This window comes from Podarcis vaucheri, assembly GCF_965113315.1.
Source record: "Podarcis vaucheri genome assembly, chromosome: 17".
NCBI classification, from domain to species: Eukaryota; Metazoa; Chordata; class Lepidosauria; order Squamata; family Lacertidae; genus Podarcis; species Podarcis vaucheri.
Window position 1 is genome coordinate 31,560,721 of NC_138755.1, and position 17,594 is coordinate 31,578,314.

A 17,594-nucleotide genomic window follows, 5' to 3' on the forward strand; every position below is an offset into this window, starting at 1 on the left:
GATCATTCATCCTCCTCCATGGATTAGGGTTTTAAGAAAACAAAAAAACCAATAGATTATTTGAGGACTTGAGCAGAGGACTTGTTCCGATTCCAGGAGTCATGCCTCCTGAGTTTCCTGTGGGAGCAAGGAACTCCTCTCCATCAGCTAGCCAAATCTATGTGCTAGAACAATTGATTGTATCTAGGGTGGCTGAACTTTTCTGAGGATTTCTTAGGCTACAGATACCATCTTTAATCTGTTTTCTCATTTTCTTCTAAATATATGCTTATTCCTTCTGCTCACCTGTAGAAGGGGAAGACGCACGGGTGAACATTTCTCATTTCCAGGGGATTTTGTGGTGCTTCAATCAAAGATTGAATTATGAATTGGCTCCCTTAGAAGAAATGCTTTGCTGTTGTGAACATAGATGAAGGAAGACAATGGTTCTGTGTATTTCTTGAAGGCTGGCAAATATTTAGAAGGCAATTGTAGCTCTTCCAGAAATCTTGTTGCCATCTGCCTTTGGCAAGCACTGGAGCAAGTATTGCACTCCTTCAAGTAACTTCTTCCTGTTTTCTGTTTATCCCATTCCTGTTTTCTTCTAATGGAGCCAAGAACTAGCTTTTCCTAGAACAGTGATTTTACACCAGCTGTAACATAAATGTGGTAATGATAGAGTTTAGTAGTTACTATCCCAGGGTCTATGTGACTGAACTTCATGTGACTATCAAATTAAATACTTGGTGTATATTATTAGCTCACTAATATTTAAGTTGGTTCTATAAGCTTGGCCTTTATTTGGCTGAATGATACATTTGTTTCCTGTAAGAAATGTGCTTCGTAAAAAAAACCCTGGACTTTTTGTTAGGAAAGTGACGGGGAAATGCAATGAAAAATGTGGGATGAACAAATGATTAATTCGAAGACACTACACAAGCAAATCACGAAGAATGCTCATTGTTGCATTACTTTCCTGAAAACAAATAAGAACAGATGTTCAATAAAGACCGGACACATTCCTCTAACCTCTGCATAAGCATTGTGCAATTAAATCAGGATGAATTTTCAATAAACAGGTAATCTGGAGCCCTCTACAGCATCCCCAAGGATGGAAGAGAGGCTGTATGTTAGTCTTGGAAGCCTTGAACTGTACATTGGAGAGAAGTAATAAAAGTATTTTGTGTGGACACCTAGTGGCTTTGTATGACTGGGAATGAGTACAATTAATAGAGGAACTTCCTTGTATTTTGCATAGCATTCAGTATTTCTAAGAGTCTGGCAGATCTGAAGAATTGGATTGCCATAACTACATCTATCATATTCCATCTGGCATATTCATTCCTTCAAATGTCTGAAATTTCTTCTGCTGGCTCTTACCATTCTAAGCCAGAAAACCCTGATGCATCTTGAAATAAGATTACCCATGTCTTTTCTCATGTTTCATGTTGAACTATAGACACCATTTAGCTCATATAGAGAGGTGAGATACACATGCATTATGGCTTTTCATACTACAAGTTGAAAGTTTACAGTTTAATTGAAAGACTTGTCTATTCAGGTATCCCTAAGAACAACCCTAGCAATCATCTTGGGAGGTGACTAATGGTTATATATAGTTGCTTTGTCAAAGGGTTCATGTGTTACACAAGAGTTAAGTGTCCAGAATTAACTGAAGTATTTTTGTATGTGTGCTCATTGAGATACTACATTAGTTGGAAAAAAATCAATTCTGAAAATAGACACTCAAAACATTTTTTCTTTGGTACCACTTCTGCATGAATAGCATTCTAGGTCTTGGATGGGGGGGGTGTCATCTAGCCCAACCTCTTGCTCAATGCAGATGCAATGACAGCATCCCTAATAGATGGCTACTTATGGATGGCTATCCACCATGTTCAGCTTCAGCAAAGGAGAGTCTACAGTTCTCTTCATGATTACACTGTCAAACAGCTTGTACCATTAGAAAATTTATCCAAATATCAGCTTTCCTGCAATTTCTACCTAGAAGGTCTAGTCCTGCTCCTAGTCTTGTCCTCTGGAGCAACAAAGAACAAGTCTGTTGCATCTTCTGTGTGACAGGCCTTCAGATATTTGAAAGCTGTTACCATGTTTCCCCCTCAAATGCCTTTTCTCTCCAGGCTATGCATACCCAACTCTTCCAACTGCTCCTCATAGGTTTCAGGTCATTGGCATCCTTGTCCCCCTTCTCTGGGTGTGCTCCAACTTGTCAGTGCCCTCTTTAAAATTTGGTGCCCAAACCTCAACCCAGTACTCCGGATGTGGCTTGACCAACGCAGAATAGGGTGAAACTCTTGCTACTTTGTACAGTTCTATTTACACAGCTTAAAACTGCATTAGGTTTTTTTTAGTAGTCATATTGCAGTGCTGGCTCAACTTCAGCTTGTGGTCATCTAAGATAACTAGATGCTTTTTGCGTGACCAGAGGAGAAATGACTGGGAAGAGTGCAGAGAGAAGAAACGCTGTAGTGCACCTGGACCAGTGAAACCAGACGCCTTCATCTGCCCCGGTGGCAATGAAACATGTCTTTCCCATACTGGTCTGTAGAGCCAGAGCAGGTGCTGTAATTCTCCAATGGTTTGACTTTACCCTGGGTGGTACACTTTTCCATTGTCTCTCGAGATCAATGGATGCCCACAATAAACACTTCTGTGAAACCAGGTCTCCCATATCTTATACTTGTGCCTTGTTCTCCCCCTCCCTTTTTTTGTACAAGACATTTGCGCACATCTATATCTGTTGAATTTCATCTTATGTGATTCAACTCTGTGTTCCAGATAGAGAACATATCTATCATTTTCCAGGTTCTAATATAATTCCCCATGTTGGAACAGACAGAAGCAAAATAGCAATTGAGTAAAATTAATTCACCAGGACTTGGCTTGCCAAACTCTACACAGCCTTCACTTATGTCAACCCTTTTCAGTTTTGCCATTTAGGATATTTAATTGATATGATACTTGTTCTGATCTATCCACTTATAAGGTGTAATTTTCTTAAGGCAAATGAAGAGTTGCAAGAAACCAAACCTCACTCACTGTCCTAAGAAGAACTAGGTCTTCATTTCTTCCCTGTTTCTCAAAAAAAAATATTATATTAGACGTTTTGGGTTATATTAGAATTTGACTTTGCTTTCCCTGCAAGTTTCATCAGGACACAGCCTTTTACACATGGCAATGCCCTGGCATGTGTAACTGCTTCTCATTTTTGTTTTGTTTTGCAGAACCCACCAACATGATACCAGTTTTGACAAAAGCATCAAACACATCCTCACGTAAGTCAAGTTGAAATGTTTGCCTCCTTGAAGCAAATTCTACAGGCTCAGCCTTTCTCTACATCTTTACAGTTTACCTTACTGGATCTTCAGCATGTGGGAGAAAAAAGGAATCAATATGATTTCCTGGATCTATATCTCTGACTTTGTTTAATACAGTAGTGATACCTCAGCTGGAGTTTAGTGCCACCATCATCTTTAAATGTGGTCTTGGGTTGCCCATTGCAACAGCCAGTCCCTTACAGTAGGGCTCTAGAGATCACTGTTTATAACTTGGAACCTGCTAGGTGTTCATCCTTTCTTCTTCCTTAATAATGGCATCTTTCTTATTTGGCCCAGTATGTAGATGCATCTAATTTCTTCTGCTGTTGCATGTGCCTTCTTGTAGCATGGCAGTGCTGAATTTTAGTGCTTTTGGAAGTTGTGAAAAAGCAATCTCAGAATAGGTCTTTTGCTTCTATAGTTAATATCGCATATCCTTCCCTTCTAGGAACATGCATGCTTTATAAAATATTATATTAGTGGAAGCATTTTAGATCTGCCTTCCTTGGGATGGTTCTCAGGGTATTTATAATGGGGGACACATTCAGGTTTTCTATTAACTTTTCTTTATGATGTCACAAGATTGAGTTCCACCTCCCTGATAAGTACCTGTACTTAATGTGCATACTGCATGCAGCTGCTTGTTCTGCTGAATTGTCAATTTCGTAGGACTTCCAGTTTTCTGAGACACCTCTGTTTAACAGAGCCTGGCTATAGAATGAAATGGGAGCATTTCTGAACTAGAGCAAAAGGATTCCTTCGCAACATTAATGTGTATTTTGAAATTGTCTTCAGTCTATTCTTGGCTCGTTTTTAATCGGTCCTATGTTCATTTTCCATACAGTTTCAGAAGCCTAAACAATCCTGATTCCTTTCCTAGTTCTCTTTATTTCAACTAGTCTTCAGAGTCATTTTTTAATTATTTGTCAGCTGGTCTGTATCAGTTCTTGTGTTTTACATTTTAAACTAATTCAAGTTGAGTTTCTATTCACTCTAAAACTTCCGCACGTTACACTGGCTAATCTGAAGCTTCTTTAAACTTGCCTCTTGGTTTGGCCTTCCCGTCCTAGCATGGATATTTTTAAAAGAGCTACATGTTACAGATTTTTTGTTTGTAGAACCATCTAAACATAGCATTTGTTTCTTGTGAAACCAAAAGTCCAATTGTCATGAGCCAGGAAGTGTTTTATTTCTTGCACTTTCTGCCAATTTATGTAATAAAACAAAGTGATTCTTTTCAACCCTTGAATTTCTGGGTGGCCTGTTACAAACAGCTGAAAACATTTCCCAAGCTCTACCTATTTTGTGCCAAGGACTATGGAGCTTGCTTATTTATTTAATGGGTTATTCATAGTGTACCTAAGACATCATCAGATTGCTTTCTCTGTTGCTTATATATTGAATTTATATACCACCTTTCATCCTTGGATCTCAGGGCGCTTCACAACATAGAAATACAAAAAAACAAACAAACCACATGCTAAATACAAGAACAAACTGATAACTCTCCCCCACACAGACAAACACATTTTTGAAGATATGGAATATCAATCAGCTTTTCAAGATTCTTCCTTTCCAGAGCTGCTTTTCCTTCTTTTTGGTTTTTCTGGGAATGCACTGTGGGCTCCAATAGGAAGGCAGAGCATCTCTATTATCTATCATATTGCCTTCTGTGTATTGCAGAACTTATAGACAAGATTCCAGCATCGACTGAAGGAACAAATACATCTTCTTGTAAGTACATACTAATAGCAATCTTATCTTACTGAATTCATTCAATGCGTTCTTTCTGGTTCGGTTAGTACACAATAAATATTCAGGGCTGCAAAAGTTTTCCAAAACATAAGCAACAATGAGATTTTCTAGAAATGGGTTTGGACTCCAGGTTTCAGAGGGAGAGAGCAACGGAGACTTAAGTGTGCCATTGAGAGGAGGGGTCTTTTTCCCCCTTCTTGGCATGTTTTAGTCTTTTCCCCTGCTTACAGCAGGGATGGGCAGACTTCCATTCTACAAAGATTTGGCAGAAGTGGAATAATATAATTCTTCTAAAGCTACAAAATGGATTGTGGAAGTTAGAATGGCGGATGTGATGACTGCAGGCAAAAGTTGTGCACTAAGAGACATCTCTGAAAGTGTTGCATACAATGTAGAGCGGTGTTTTTCTGACACAGAATCATAGAGTTGTAAGGGGCTCCATGGATTAGGTAGTCCAACCCCCTGCAGTACAGGAATCTTAACTACAGCATCCATGAGTGTAGTGTAGTGGTGTAGTGGTTAGGAGCGGTAGTCACGTAATCTGGGAAACCGGGTTCGCGTCTCAGCTCCTCCACATGCAGCTGCTGGGTGACCTTGGGCCAGTCACACTTCTGTGAAGTCTCTCAGCCCCACTCACCTCACAGAGTGTTTGTTGTGGGGGAGGAAGGGAAAGGAGAATGTTAGCCGCTTTGAGACTCCTGAAGGGGAGTGAAAGGCGGGATATCAAATCCAAACTCTTCTTCTTCTTCTTCTTCTTCTCTGCCTAAAAATTTCCGATGAAAGAGAGTCCATCATCTTCCGAAGGAGTCAGTTCCACTGTCGAACAGGTCTTACCGTCATAGAATTCTTCGTGATGATTAGTTGGAATATCCTTTCTCGTAACTTGAATTCCATGTGACAGCCCTTTAGATATTTGAATATGGCTGTCATATCACCTGTTAGTCCCCTCTGACTCAGTTGGGCTAAACATACTCGTCTTACTCAGGCTAAGCAACTTCTCCAGACTCTTTTATCATCTTGGTTGCCTCAGCACAACTTGTCAGTATCCTTTTTAAATTGTGGTACCCAGAATTGGACTCAGTACTCCAGGTGTGGTCTGACCAAGGGAGAATAGAGTAGTACTCTTCCCTTGATTAGGACACTACTGTATATGTCTGTTGATGCAGCGCTAGTTTTATTTGCTGCTACATTAAGCTGTTGACTCATGTTAAGCTTGTGGTCTACCAAGACCCCTAGGTCCTTTTCACATGTACTACTGGCAGTCCAGCTGTATTTGTACAGCTGGTGCTTCCTGCCTATGTGTAGAACCTGACATTTGTTCCTACTGAAATTCATTTTGTTAGTGTGGGCCCAGTTCTCCAATCTGTTAATGTTACCTTGAATTCTGATTCTGTATTCTGCGGCATTAGCTACACCTCCTGGTATGATGTCATCTGCAAATCTGATAAGCATCCTCTCAATTCCTTAATCCGGGTCATTTTTAAAGACATTGAACAACAACAGGTCCCGGATAGAACCTTTTTCCAGGATGATGAGGAGCCTTTAGTGAGCACTCCTGGGGTTTGGTCAGTCAAGTCAGTGCACAAGGATGCTACATATTGGAGGAAAGGTTGTGATGCAGCACGTTCAGTATAAACACCACCATTTTATTTTAGCAGAAGTAAGAGTATAAGTGCCTTATCTCAGATTCCGGTAGTCCTGCCTTGTAGGGGCAGGTGGTGTATTGTATTGTATTGTATTGCAGGCATTCTATCACGGGATGAGGATGTTCTGTTGTGCTTGGGGGTGTGATTTTGGTATGCTCAACTCATGTGGAGGGTGTGATGATAAAAAAGTGGGAAAACCATCCATGGGACCCTGAACTCCTTGGAGTAAGAGTGAGATTGACATGTCAGAAATGCGTAATATATTCCACCTGCTGGCATGGATGGTAGCTGTTTGCAAGCAACGCTTCAGAGGGCCATCTTTGCCCATTGAGGCTACTCTAATAGCCCATTGGCATGACAACTTTAAACAGCACTTGACTGATCCAGTGTGATCTTGGGAGCCTGGAGTTCATCTCTGCTTCCCAGCACTAATTACTTAATTATTCCTCTTTTAACGATAGCCCAGACCTAGTACTCTATATGAGATAGACCATTGGACTGATCCATTATGACAGCTCCCGTGTTCTGTAAAGCCTACCGTGCAAAACTGCAGATGAACTATATATAACTGACCTTAATTCACACTGGTAACTACAACAGAAGTGAAATATCTAATTTTTCCAAAGTATCTTGACCTTGCTATGAGGAGAATTGAGGGAAATATGTCTTAAAGTTAGTATTAAGATTTCACTTGCATATTATACTAGCTATTGGGTTGTTTCCTGATTTTAACTGGGTCGCACAATATTTATTTTTAGGTGCATATAGTAAATAAGTCTCTACCAACAGCAATAAGGAAGTTAGCATTTTCAAAGGTATCCAACACTGTTTTGAGGTTCAAGCTAAATTTCATCCTTCTGTGCTAATGTAAGATAAAAATACGTTGGGGTCCACATTTTAAAACTGATGAGCTCAACATTTGCAGTTGTGTGCCATACTGCAAAGATTTTATTTTTTAAAAAATGTCCAAAAGACAGGGGGAAATGGAATTGGCCTCTTAAGAAACTGATTTTCTCATTCTAAACACAACTATCTGAAAATGCCTAATGGATTTCAGCTTGTCTCTCCCCCTCCCACCAAAGTAAGCATGGCTGAGAACAGAATGACTATTCTTAAAGTTTCACAAGAACATTGCATGCTGATTGGTATTTCACAGTTACGTACAACTTGTAACAGCCACCATGAGAACAAAGTAACTTTCTTTCCCTTCTATGACAATATGGGAGCTTATTTTAGAAAATTACATATTAATGACACCTTTGCACCAAATGTTAGAAAATTACCATAAGACCATTAGAATAAAAAGGCAAGCTTCTATATGACACTTTTAAAGAAACTTTACCAAAAACAAAGAACCATGGCTATTTAAGTCTTCTTGCAAAACATGTTTAAGTAGCTAATTTTCCAGAGTTCTTTTTTAAAATATTTTTATGGAATTGCTTTGGGCTTTGGAAAACATATTTAAAATACATAATTATCTAATTTTGCAGAAAGGTGTTTATTTGATGCAGTATCACTCCAGTGCTTTAATTGAAGTTATTTTATTATTAAATATTTATTTATACCCTGCCTTTCCCCCCCCCCTAATAAGACTCAAGGCAGTTTACAGATGAAAATAAAAACGACTTAAAAACATAGAGAAAGTAATCCTTAAAAACAATTATGCATAGAGAGAATTAAAACTATATACATATATAAAATATATTAAAACTATATCAATAATTGCAATAAAAAACAGCACAGTCCCAGCCCATTCATTAAAAGCAGTCAGTTTCCCAAAAGCCTGTTGTAAAAAAAGTGTCTTCACCTGCCGGTGGAAAGAGAAGAGGGATCCAGTCTGGCTTCTCTAGGAAGGGAGATCCAAAGTCTGGGAACAGCCATTGATAATCCCCTCTTCCCACATCCCTATCAAGCACCTGTGAAGGTGGCAGGACGGAGATAAAAGCTTCCCCTGAAGATCTCAAAACCCAGGCAGATTTGTATGAGGGAATACAGTCTTTCAGACTGCTTGGACGATTTTTAGCACCTATAATGACAAGGTCTCCTAGCCGTAACCCCTCTGGCATGATTTTATAGCTCCTCACAAACATAGATAAGTATGTGACCTGGCGTGTAGCACTCTTTGCAACCGCCACTAGGAAAATTAGAGCAAATTATATAGCCACCAACTTTGAAAGAGATTAATTTATTTGACCCTATCTGCATCAAGCTATAGTCTATCTTTATCACCAAACTCCGAATATACTTGCACATTGTATTAATTAACATTATTTTTTTAATATATTAGTGGCCATGTGGTGATCTTAGCCTATAAATTTTATTGTTTAATGTCTTAACCTGTGTATTAAGGTACTTTTAAAGCTCTGTTCAGAGTAGGTAATGTCTTGATAATATAAATGTTTTGTTTTTTGTATTAATCCAGCATATTTTCTTTTAATTGTTGAATGATTCTGTGTACATTGCAGCAGCCTTTGGCTATGTGCGATAAAACTGACTGACTGACTGCTTGGACCTAGGCCGTGGAGGTCTTTATAGATCATAACCAGCACTTTGAATTTTGCCTGGAAACAGACCAGTAACCTGGGAGTCATGTACTTGCTATAACCAGCCCCAGTCAACAGATTGATTAGGATGGTAACTGACTACTTTTGAATTGTTAGGGAGTCCAAGAGAATGTGAAAATATTCATATATGGTTTTAATTAATTTCACAATAACTACAAATGACTAGATTATTGCTTTTCAATACTGCGATTTGTTTGGAGTGAAGAAAAGTGACAGTACCCATTATGGTTCCACAGGTTCTGTTTTTTGCTGCAGCAAACCAACATGGCTATCCCTCTGAGAAAAGAACCCACTTAAGTACAACGTATATTGCAGAAAATTGAGTAACACAGGGCCTTTTTCCTCCTTGCTTGTTGCAGGGTAGAACTTCCCCTGCAAGTGAACAAATAGCTGACGTTCAAAACTTACTGTGTTTTTCATTAAACATAACTTCCGAGCTCTTCCTTAAAAGTCTTTGGATTAGTTAAGCAGTAGATGCAGTTTTTCTTGTGTGTTCAGGGTTGCAGTGACCTGGAACAAATCTCTAGCAATCTCCAGTTCTTTTGCATTTTGCTGGTAAAGGAGAAGTAGTTCTGAAATCCTATACCCTAGGGCCTTGGTGGCTTGATTTCATGAGTTTTAAAGTCAACTAGCTGCTTTTACACCCAAAAGGGAAATGCTGTCATTTTGTGATGTTAAAGGAGGAATTCACGGAAACATACTGCTTCAACATCACAAGAAAATAACTATAAACTGCGCTTTCTAAACACAAGTTGTTTTAAAATCAAAACATGTACAAAATAAGTTTAAACTTTTAGTGCAATGGTGGGATTGAATCCAAGGCCATAATCACGGTAGCCATGTGTGATTGGCTATAGTGGCACCTTGGTTGTCGAACAGCTTGGTTCCCAAACAAATTGGCTCCTGGACACCACAAACCCGGAAGTGAGTCTTCCGGTTTGTGAACTTTTTTGGAAGCTGAACGTCCAACGTGGCTTCTGTGGCTTCCTATTGAGTGCAGGAAGCTCCCGCAGCCAATCGGAAGCCACACCTTGGTTTTCAAACTGTTCCAGGAGTCGAAGGGACTCCCGGAAAGGATTAAGTTTGACAACCAAGGTACCACTGTACTCCCAATGGAAGGTGAGTGCATTTAACTTGGGCAGCAGCCCTACACATACCATAGCAAATTTTGTAAGTTGGTGTTTCTAATATGCAGAATCGTGTAGAGTTTTCAAGTTTTATTGGACACACTTTAGTAGCTCTCAGCATTGGGATATGAACAACGAGAGTGTCCCGCCTTCTGTTCAAGCAAGTGTTGATGCACCCCTAACCAAATGCCTATGGAGAGCCTACAAGCAGGACAAAAGTCCTGCAAAAGCACCCTGCCCACTTGCAATTCCCAGCAATTGATATTCAGAGGCATACTGTCCCCAGTAGTGGAGCTATAACATAGCTTGTCTTGAGCAAGACACTATATCTAGCAGACTAATGTACTATTTCACAGAGTTTTGAAGATTAAACATTCAGTATGGGTAACTTTGTACATGGAAAGTGTTGCAGGAATCATTGAGTAGTGAGTTTATTTTTCTAGGGACACCATTCCTGAATCTCTGGAAAAGAACTAAAACAAATAGCCTTCTAATTTTCAAAATACAAAAATGCTTATCAGATCTGTATATATTGAAGCTGGTGCATGTTACATGTGGCCTTCTGTGGAACAGCAGTGTACTGAAACAGGTTGGACTATTTGCCTTCAGCCCAAACCCATTTTGGTACAAAAAATAGATAGTATGGGTTTTTCCATTACTACCTCTATCAGCACTTTGTTCCTTCTTTGACATAAAAAATATGGGTTCAAAACCTAAACAAATATTCACCTAACTTGTACATAATTGGATAGTGTGCTGAAGGACAAGAATATACATACCAAATATCAGTATAGATACTTTGTAGACACAGAGTCAGAAATAAGTCCTTCATATATTCAAGTTCAAATAATAGTTTATTTTAGGGTTCAGAAATGCTACTCTTATCCAACTTTTTATATTTCTTTGAGCATATACTTTACTGTCCGTGTTTATAGCCACTGAGCTTTCGGTAAAGAATCAATCAAGTGCATATTGTTTGGTTAAGACTCCTTGATATTTATCTGGTTTATCTACATCTCAAAACATATTAAGACTTGCCTGTTTAAATATAATTTAGACAAATAGACCATTTGCAGCTGAAATTAGCCATTAAAGGAAAATTCATTGCTTTGTACTTTTCAGAGATTCTGTTTGAAATATTTACTATTATATTAAAAAGAGAGAAACATGGAGGGAGAAGATAAATTTTCTCAAAAGCTAAAGGGGCCACATGTTGATTCAAAGCCTGCAGTCTTAAAGAGGTTGAAGCCTATGAGGATGTAATTAGCACCTGGATTCCTTCCCTCTCCCCTCCTTGCCAATGTCAGAGGCAGTTCTGACTGCTTTGGCAATGGGACAAAGAGTCACTCTCCCCTGGAAGCATCTCCACCCATGACCAGACACAGAGGCACAACAGGTAACACAGGGACCACAGGGTTTTCCCTGCCACATAATTACTTTTCTCAAACAGCAGGGATGGAAAGTAAATGTACAGGCTGTTTAGTTATTAGTATGATAAATATTTATAGAGAACTGAACACATTGCAGAGCCGCAGTAGTTGAAGGGCACTGAATATCACCCATATGGAATTCCTGTGTACGGTTGTACCTCAGGTTACAGACGCTTCAGGTTACAGACGCCACTAACCCAGAAATAGTACCTCAGGTTAAGAACTTTGCTTCAGGATGAGAACAGAAATCGTGGGGTGGCAGCACAGCGGCAGTGGGAGGCCCCATTAGCTAAAGTGGTACCTCAGGTTAAGAACAGTTTCAGGTTAAGAACGGACCTCCAGAACGAATTAAGTTCTTAAGCCGAGGTACCACTGTAGATCCCAGTGCCTGTGCTGTCTTCCTAGTTCTGGAATCCAATAAGTCTGCAGTGGAAACACAATAAATTGCTTAATGTGCAACTTTTAAAGGTAAAGGTAAAGGGACCCCTGACCATTAGGTCCAGTCGTGACTGACTCTGGGGTTGCGACACTCATCTCGCTTTATTGGCCGAGGGAGCCAGCGTACAACTTCCGGGTCATGTGACCAGCATGACTAAGCCGCTTCTGGCGAACCAGAGCAGCGCACGGAAACACCGTTTACCTTTCCGCCGGAGCGGTACCTATTTATCTACTTGCACTTTGACGTGTTTTCGAATTGCTAGGTTGGCAGGAGCAGGGACCGAGCAATGGGAGCTCACCCCGTCGCGGGGATTCGAACTGCCGACCTTCTGATCGGCAAGTCCTAGGCTCTGTGGTTTAACCCACAGCGCCACCCGCGTCCCTGTGTAACTTTTACTATTTTGCAAAAGTTGCTATACGAGCCAAGTGTTGTTTTGCACCATATTTGAATGAAATGCAAATCTCAGGCTTGTTGCAACCATGATCAAGCACTTTACATTCATCCCCTTGCATGGGGGGGGGGGGGATATGTGTGAGCCCGAGTCTCTCTGTGCCATGTTTGTGTAAACTTGTGAACCTTTCTGGAGGTGGGTATTTCAATTACGGCCACTAGTGAGAAGGTCCTCTCTCTCCTTGGCCTCGTTTCATTCGGTGGCCCCCAAGCTCACATGGTCCCAAGCTTATCATTAGGCAAAGCCAGCACTTTATGGACTAAGCTGCTACAGCATTGACAGGATGTAACTGAAACACATGAGATGCCTTCCTGTCTGTGTTTCTGGTCCAAGTTCTCCATCACCTTACAATGGCTGACATTCATTCCTGCAAAGCTAGTGGAAAGTGAAACACTGAACTTTGAGGGTCATATTGCAGTGATGGCAAAACCCTGCCCTCTTGTCCCTGATGCGGATCTCTCTGGGGAATATAATATATTTTAATGCAGAAATCAAACAAAGGCAGGCTGCGCTCCACACGACCATATCATTAGAAAAGTCTTAAGCACCTCAGTAATCCCAAGGGACGCGGGTTAAACCACAGAGCCTAGGACTTGCCAATCAGAAGGTTGGCAGTTCGAATCCCCGTGACGGGGTGAGCTCCCGTTGCACGGTCCCTGCTCCTGCCCACCTAGCAGTTCGAAAGCATGTCAAAGTGCGCTGCTCTGGTTCGCCAGAAGCGGCTTAGTCATGCTGGCCACATGACCCGGAAGCTGTACACCGGCTCCCTCGGCCAGTAAAGCGATATGAGCGCTGCAACCCCAGAGTTGGCCACGACTGGACCTAATGGTCTGGGGTCACTTTACCTTTACCTTTAATCCCAAAGCAGGTATTTTCTGTGTATGAAATGCTTAACATTTATACCACTTTTCAATTGATCAGAGTTTTTCACACGCATTATCTCAGTAGTTTTAGACATGAAAGATAGCCCATTATTATTCCCATATTGCAGGATAGCCAAGTCTTGCCCAAGGCCACAGTAAGTTTGTGACTGAGATGAGATTTGAACCAGCACTTCCTAACTTGCAACTCTTTTATTTGCTACACGGCATGCTTTTTGAGTTTGAGAAATTCCTTTTTTTGTGCTTTCCCATCCAATTTGACTGGCCTAGTATGTCAACAGAGCTGGCCTTGCGCCCCTTGTCCCTTAAAATCAATATGTCTCCTATCACTGAGAACTTTATCACACATAATGTCATAGCTAATATGTGCTCAGGAGGGAGCTGCAACTAATACTTGATTCCTGACAAATTTATTTCCGTGACATCTGTGGTTATAAATCAGTTTGGCACATTCACACTTTGTAGTTTTATGTATGCACACAAAGCATATTGCATTAATACCTTAAAAAGATAATGTGTGAAGCAGCTTTAACTCAGCTTGATCTTTTATTTAACCATTTAGAAGGATATCTTGTTCATTCCGAATGTTCGGGATGGGCAATAGACGTTGAAAAAAGGAAATCGCCTGCCCCTCCACAAATACCATAAAAATGTGATCTAGTTCAAAATTTCCCTATGCTTTGCTGATATAAACTAGATTGCTAAAGTCAATAGGCCTTACAACTCTTCTGAGGCATCTTTGTTCACAGGGATACTTGAGCACTGTTTGGATTTTGTGAAAATATGTGGCTTTTGTTTTCAAGTTCAGAAGATGCACTTAGCAACATGTCATTGTTATATTTAGTAACACCTGCTGAAATGTGGGAAGAGCAGAGCAGCTAAGGAAAAAAGGCTTTGGGTAGAAAAACCTGACAATTGGGAGCAATTTGTACATGCCGTCACCTCAGAGCTTTCATTTTTTTATTCCATAGAATAGATAAAGGACTTCATGCTGGCATAATAGCTGTGGTCCGGGTTATTCAGTTTCGTTGGATAGTCTTATATGCACTGTCCTTTTGAGATAAAACAATTAAAGCACAGCTAGTTGTATGGTCTCTCCAATGGAGGTCCAAGTGATAAAAGGGCAATGATAAGTGTGAACAATATTGGAGCTGAAAGAAGCTGATGCTGCAGTCACAGAGGTCTAAGTAAAAGTATATATAATGATGAAATATACCTGGTAGAATTGAAAAGGTATTAAGGAATGATCACTATCAGCTATTTTCTGCGTGTGAAAAGTAGATATCTGGGATTGGCAGCTGAGACTGCTGGTTAGCAATAGGAATTGTTCAAGAATTTTCAATCTGCTTTGGGGGGGGGCATTATGGGATTGTGATCCTAGATTTTTTTTTAAATATAAAGAAACAACTTGTACACATTATAGATGTTTATTTATGCAGTGCTACATACTTTATTTATTTACTTATTTATACATTGGATTTTACAGTAACGGTAGATGGTAGAGTTGGAGGAGGAAATTCACTGGAGGGGTGTAGTTGGAAATACAGTGGTACTTCGTGTTACATACGCTTCAGGTTACATACACTTCAGGTTACAGACTCCGCTAACCCAGAAATATTACCTCAGGTTAAGAACTTTGCTTGAGGATGAGAACAGAAAACGTGCAGCGGCAGCGCAGCGGCAGCAGGAGGCCCCCATTAGCTAAAGTGGTGCTTCAGGTTGAGAACAGTTTCAGGTTAAGAACGGACCTCTGGAACGAATTAAGTACGTAACCAGAGGTACCACTGTAAGTGGAGACATTTAAAGATAATAAGCAGCTTGAGTCGTATGTATCATAACATAATGGAAAACCAGTGCAGGGATTTGAGAAGGATTGTTACTACAATATTTTGAATCTCTTACATTGCTGTGAAAATGTCCACTCATAAGAGTAGATTTCAGAGTTGTTCTTCTGATTACTTTTAACTGAGGCATGGTCATAGAATTCCAGTTCCTGTACAGAAAGTGTTACTAACAAAGTGTGTTTCCATTGGTACCACATCTACGAACCAAAGTTCTAATCTTTATAATATATTTGAAAAACAGAAAATGGACAATAAGAATGTTTAGAGACCCTCTCAGTATGGGGCTTCCTCATACAGGCTGCTGCTGATTTCTCTTCCAGCTTTTGGGTCTCAGTATATCACTTTGTACTTAACATGCTCTGATTCAAGTGACTAGTTTGAGCTGGCTTCCAAACTAGATGCAGATTATTTACCTCCTGTGCTTTGCATTTCTAAAATGTTGGAAATTGTGGAACAGATGACAGGTTGCTTTGTTTTTTAAAAACGTAATTTATAGAGCTGGTGCTTGCAAGGTTGTGATTTATGCAAGGCAGGGAAAATTATTCTGTTTTTTTAATGGCAGTAATGTCTGATTTCCCTCACTTTTATAATACTTTCCCTGCTGTATTTCATCCTTAAGCATAGCTTGCTAGTTCATAACTGTTTTGCATCTTCAGTCTGTTAAAAATGCATGGCGAGTGGGCACAAGAAGCTCGTTTAGATTGTCAGGAAGGAAGTTGTGGCCTTTTGAGTCATTGTGATTTATGAATATTTGGGTGATGTCAGTGTTTCTTCAATGAGTACATACATATCTAAACACATGCATGTTGTTTCTTCTTCCGATTGCCCTTTTTATGCTGCCTGCCTGCATCTTGGTAGTACAGAGGTGCCTCAGGTTACAAACACCTCGGGTTACAAACACTTCGGGTTACAGACTCCGCTAACCCGGAAGTAGTACCTTGGGTTAAGAACTTTACCTCAGGATGAGAACAGAAATCGTGCAGTGGCGGCAGCGGGAGGCCCCATTAGCTAAAGTGGTACCTCAGGTTAACAACAATTTCAGGTTAAGAACAGACCTCCGGAACGAATTAAGTACATAACCAGAGGTACCACTGTAGTTGTTTGTTGTGGATATTAATTTTTGACTCAGAGTTTACTACAGTGAACCTTCCTAATTCTGGAAGCATAGCAATAGAATCCTGCTGACCACAGTTCTACTTCTAAAATGAGGGTAATCTCTGGCTATGAGCGGGGGGCGAGGGAATATTAAGAGACAATGCCCATAAAAGCTAGGGTTTGCCTTATGAACTTATGAAGCTATTGGCAAAATAACAGTTCGTCAGGAGTGTTTTTATTATTTGGGGGAACAATTCATAGTAGAGAGTTGTTCGCATGTTTTCTAGCAATAGTCTATGCCTCTTTGAAAAGTCCTTGATGTACCCCTTCAGAATCCTGACTTTGAATTACCATTTTGGAACTTGTGTCTTGGGATCTGACTGTCATGCTGAAAAATATGCTGCCAATGAAATGGTGGTAAAACTGCTGTGTTTCTGGTGGAGGCTATTCCTCACCTGGATCTTCATATCTGAAAATCTCAAAGAAGTGTACTGTAATATGTATGTAAACAACAAATTTTTAAGTTATACAGATAATGTGTTTTATTGTTCCCATCCCAAAGGATTTAATGATACACTAGGAAAATAAAATGATCAGAGTATCAAGTATCAAGTGTAAAAATTGACTATTGTTATCCTTGAATACCCCACAAAAAATAGGTAAACTTTTTAAAATAACAAGGTCATGAGTAATATGGTCATGTCAGGGAATGAAATGTTGGCAAAGTTTAAATTCATCTTTCAGCTGTAAATAATTGTTGGATGATCAAAATAGACATTGGTTTGTTACAAAACTTATAATTCATTTGCCTGGCCATAGAAAAAAATGAAATTGATAGTCTGTCAACATATACACGTTCGCTTGCAATAGCCAACTCAAGCAGGGCTACTCCACGACTTTCCCCATGATTTTGGTGTGCCTAAGGTAAAGGTAAAGGTACCCCTGCCCGAACGGGCCAGTCTTGACAGACTCTGGGGTTTGTGCGCCCATCTCACATCTATTGGCCGGGGGCCAGCGCTGTCCGGAGACACTTCACGTGGCCAGC

The 17,594-nt window shown here is 40.1% G+C and overlaps 1 protein-coding gene across 14 annotated transcripts in view; it reads left to right on the plus strand.

Moving 5' to 3' along the window:
• NRG1 (neuregulin 1) overlaps nt 1–17,594 on the plus strand; it is a 499,123-nt gene that overhangs the window by 369,028 nt on the left and 112,501 nt on the right. For 11 of the 14 annotated variants that reach the window (XM_082204833.1, XM_082204832.1, XM_082204836.1 and 8 more), the window contains 2 exons: nt 3,225–3,275; nt 5,001–5,051. The exons of 2 other annotated variants lie outside the window; for them this stretch is intronic. In XM_082204833.1, coding sequence (XP_082060959.1) covers nt 3,225–3,275; nt 5,001–5,051 — 102 coding nt within the window. The remainder of the gene's footprint in view (nt 1–3,224; nt 3,276–5,000; nt 5,052–17,594) is intronic. One more of the 14 variants, XM_082204834.1, reaches the window with a different exon arrangement.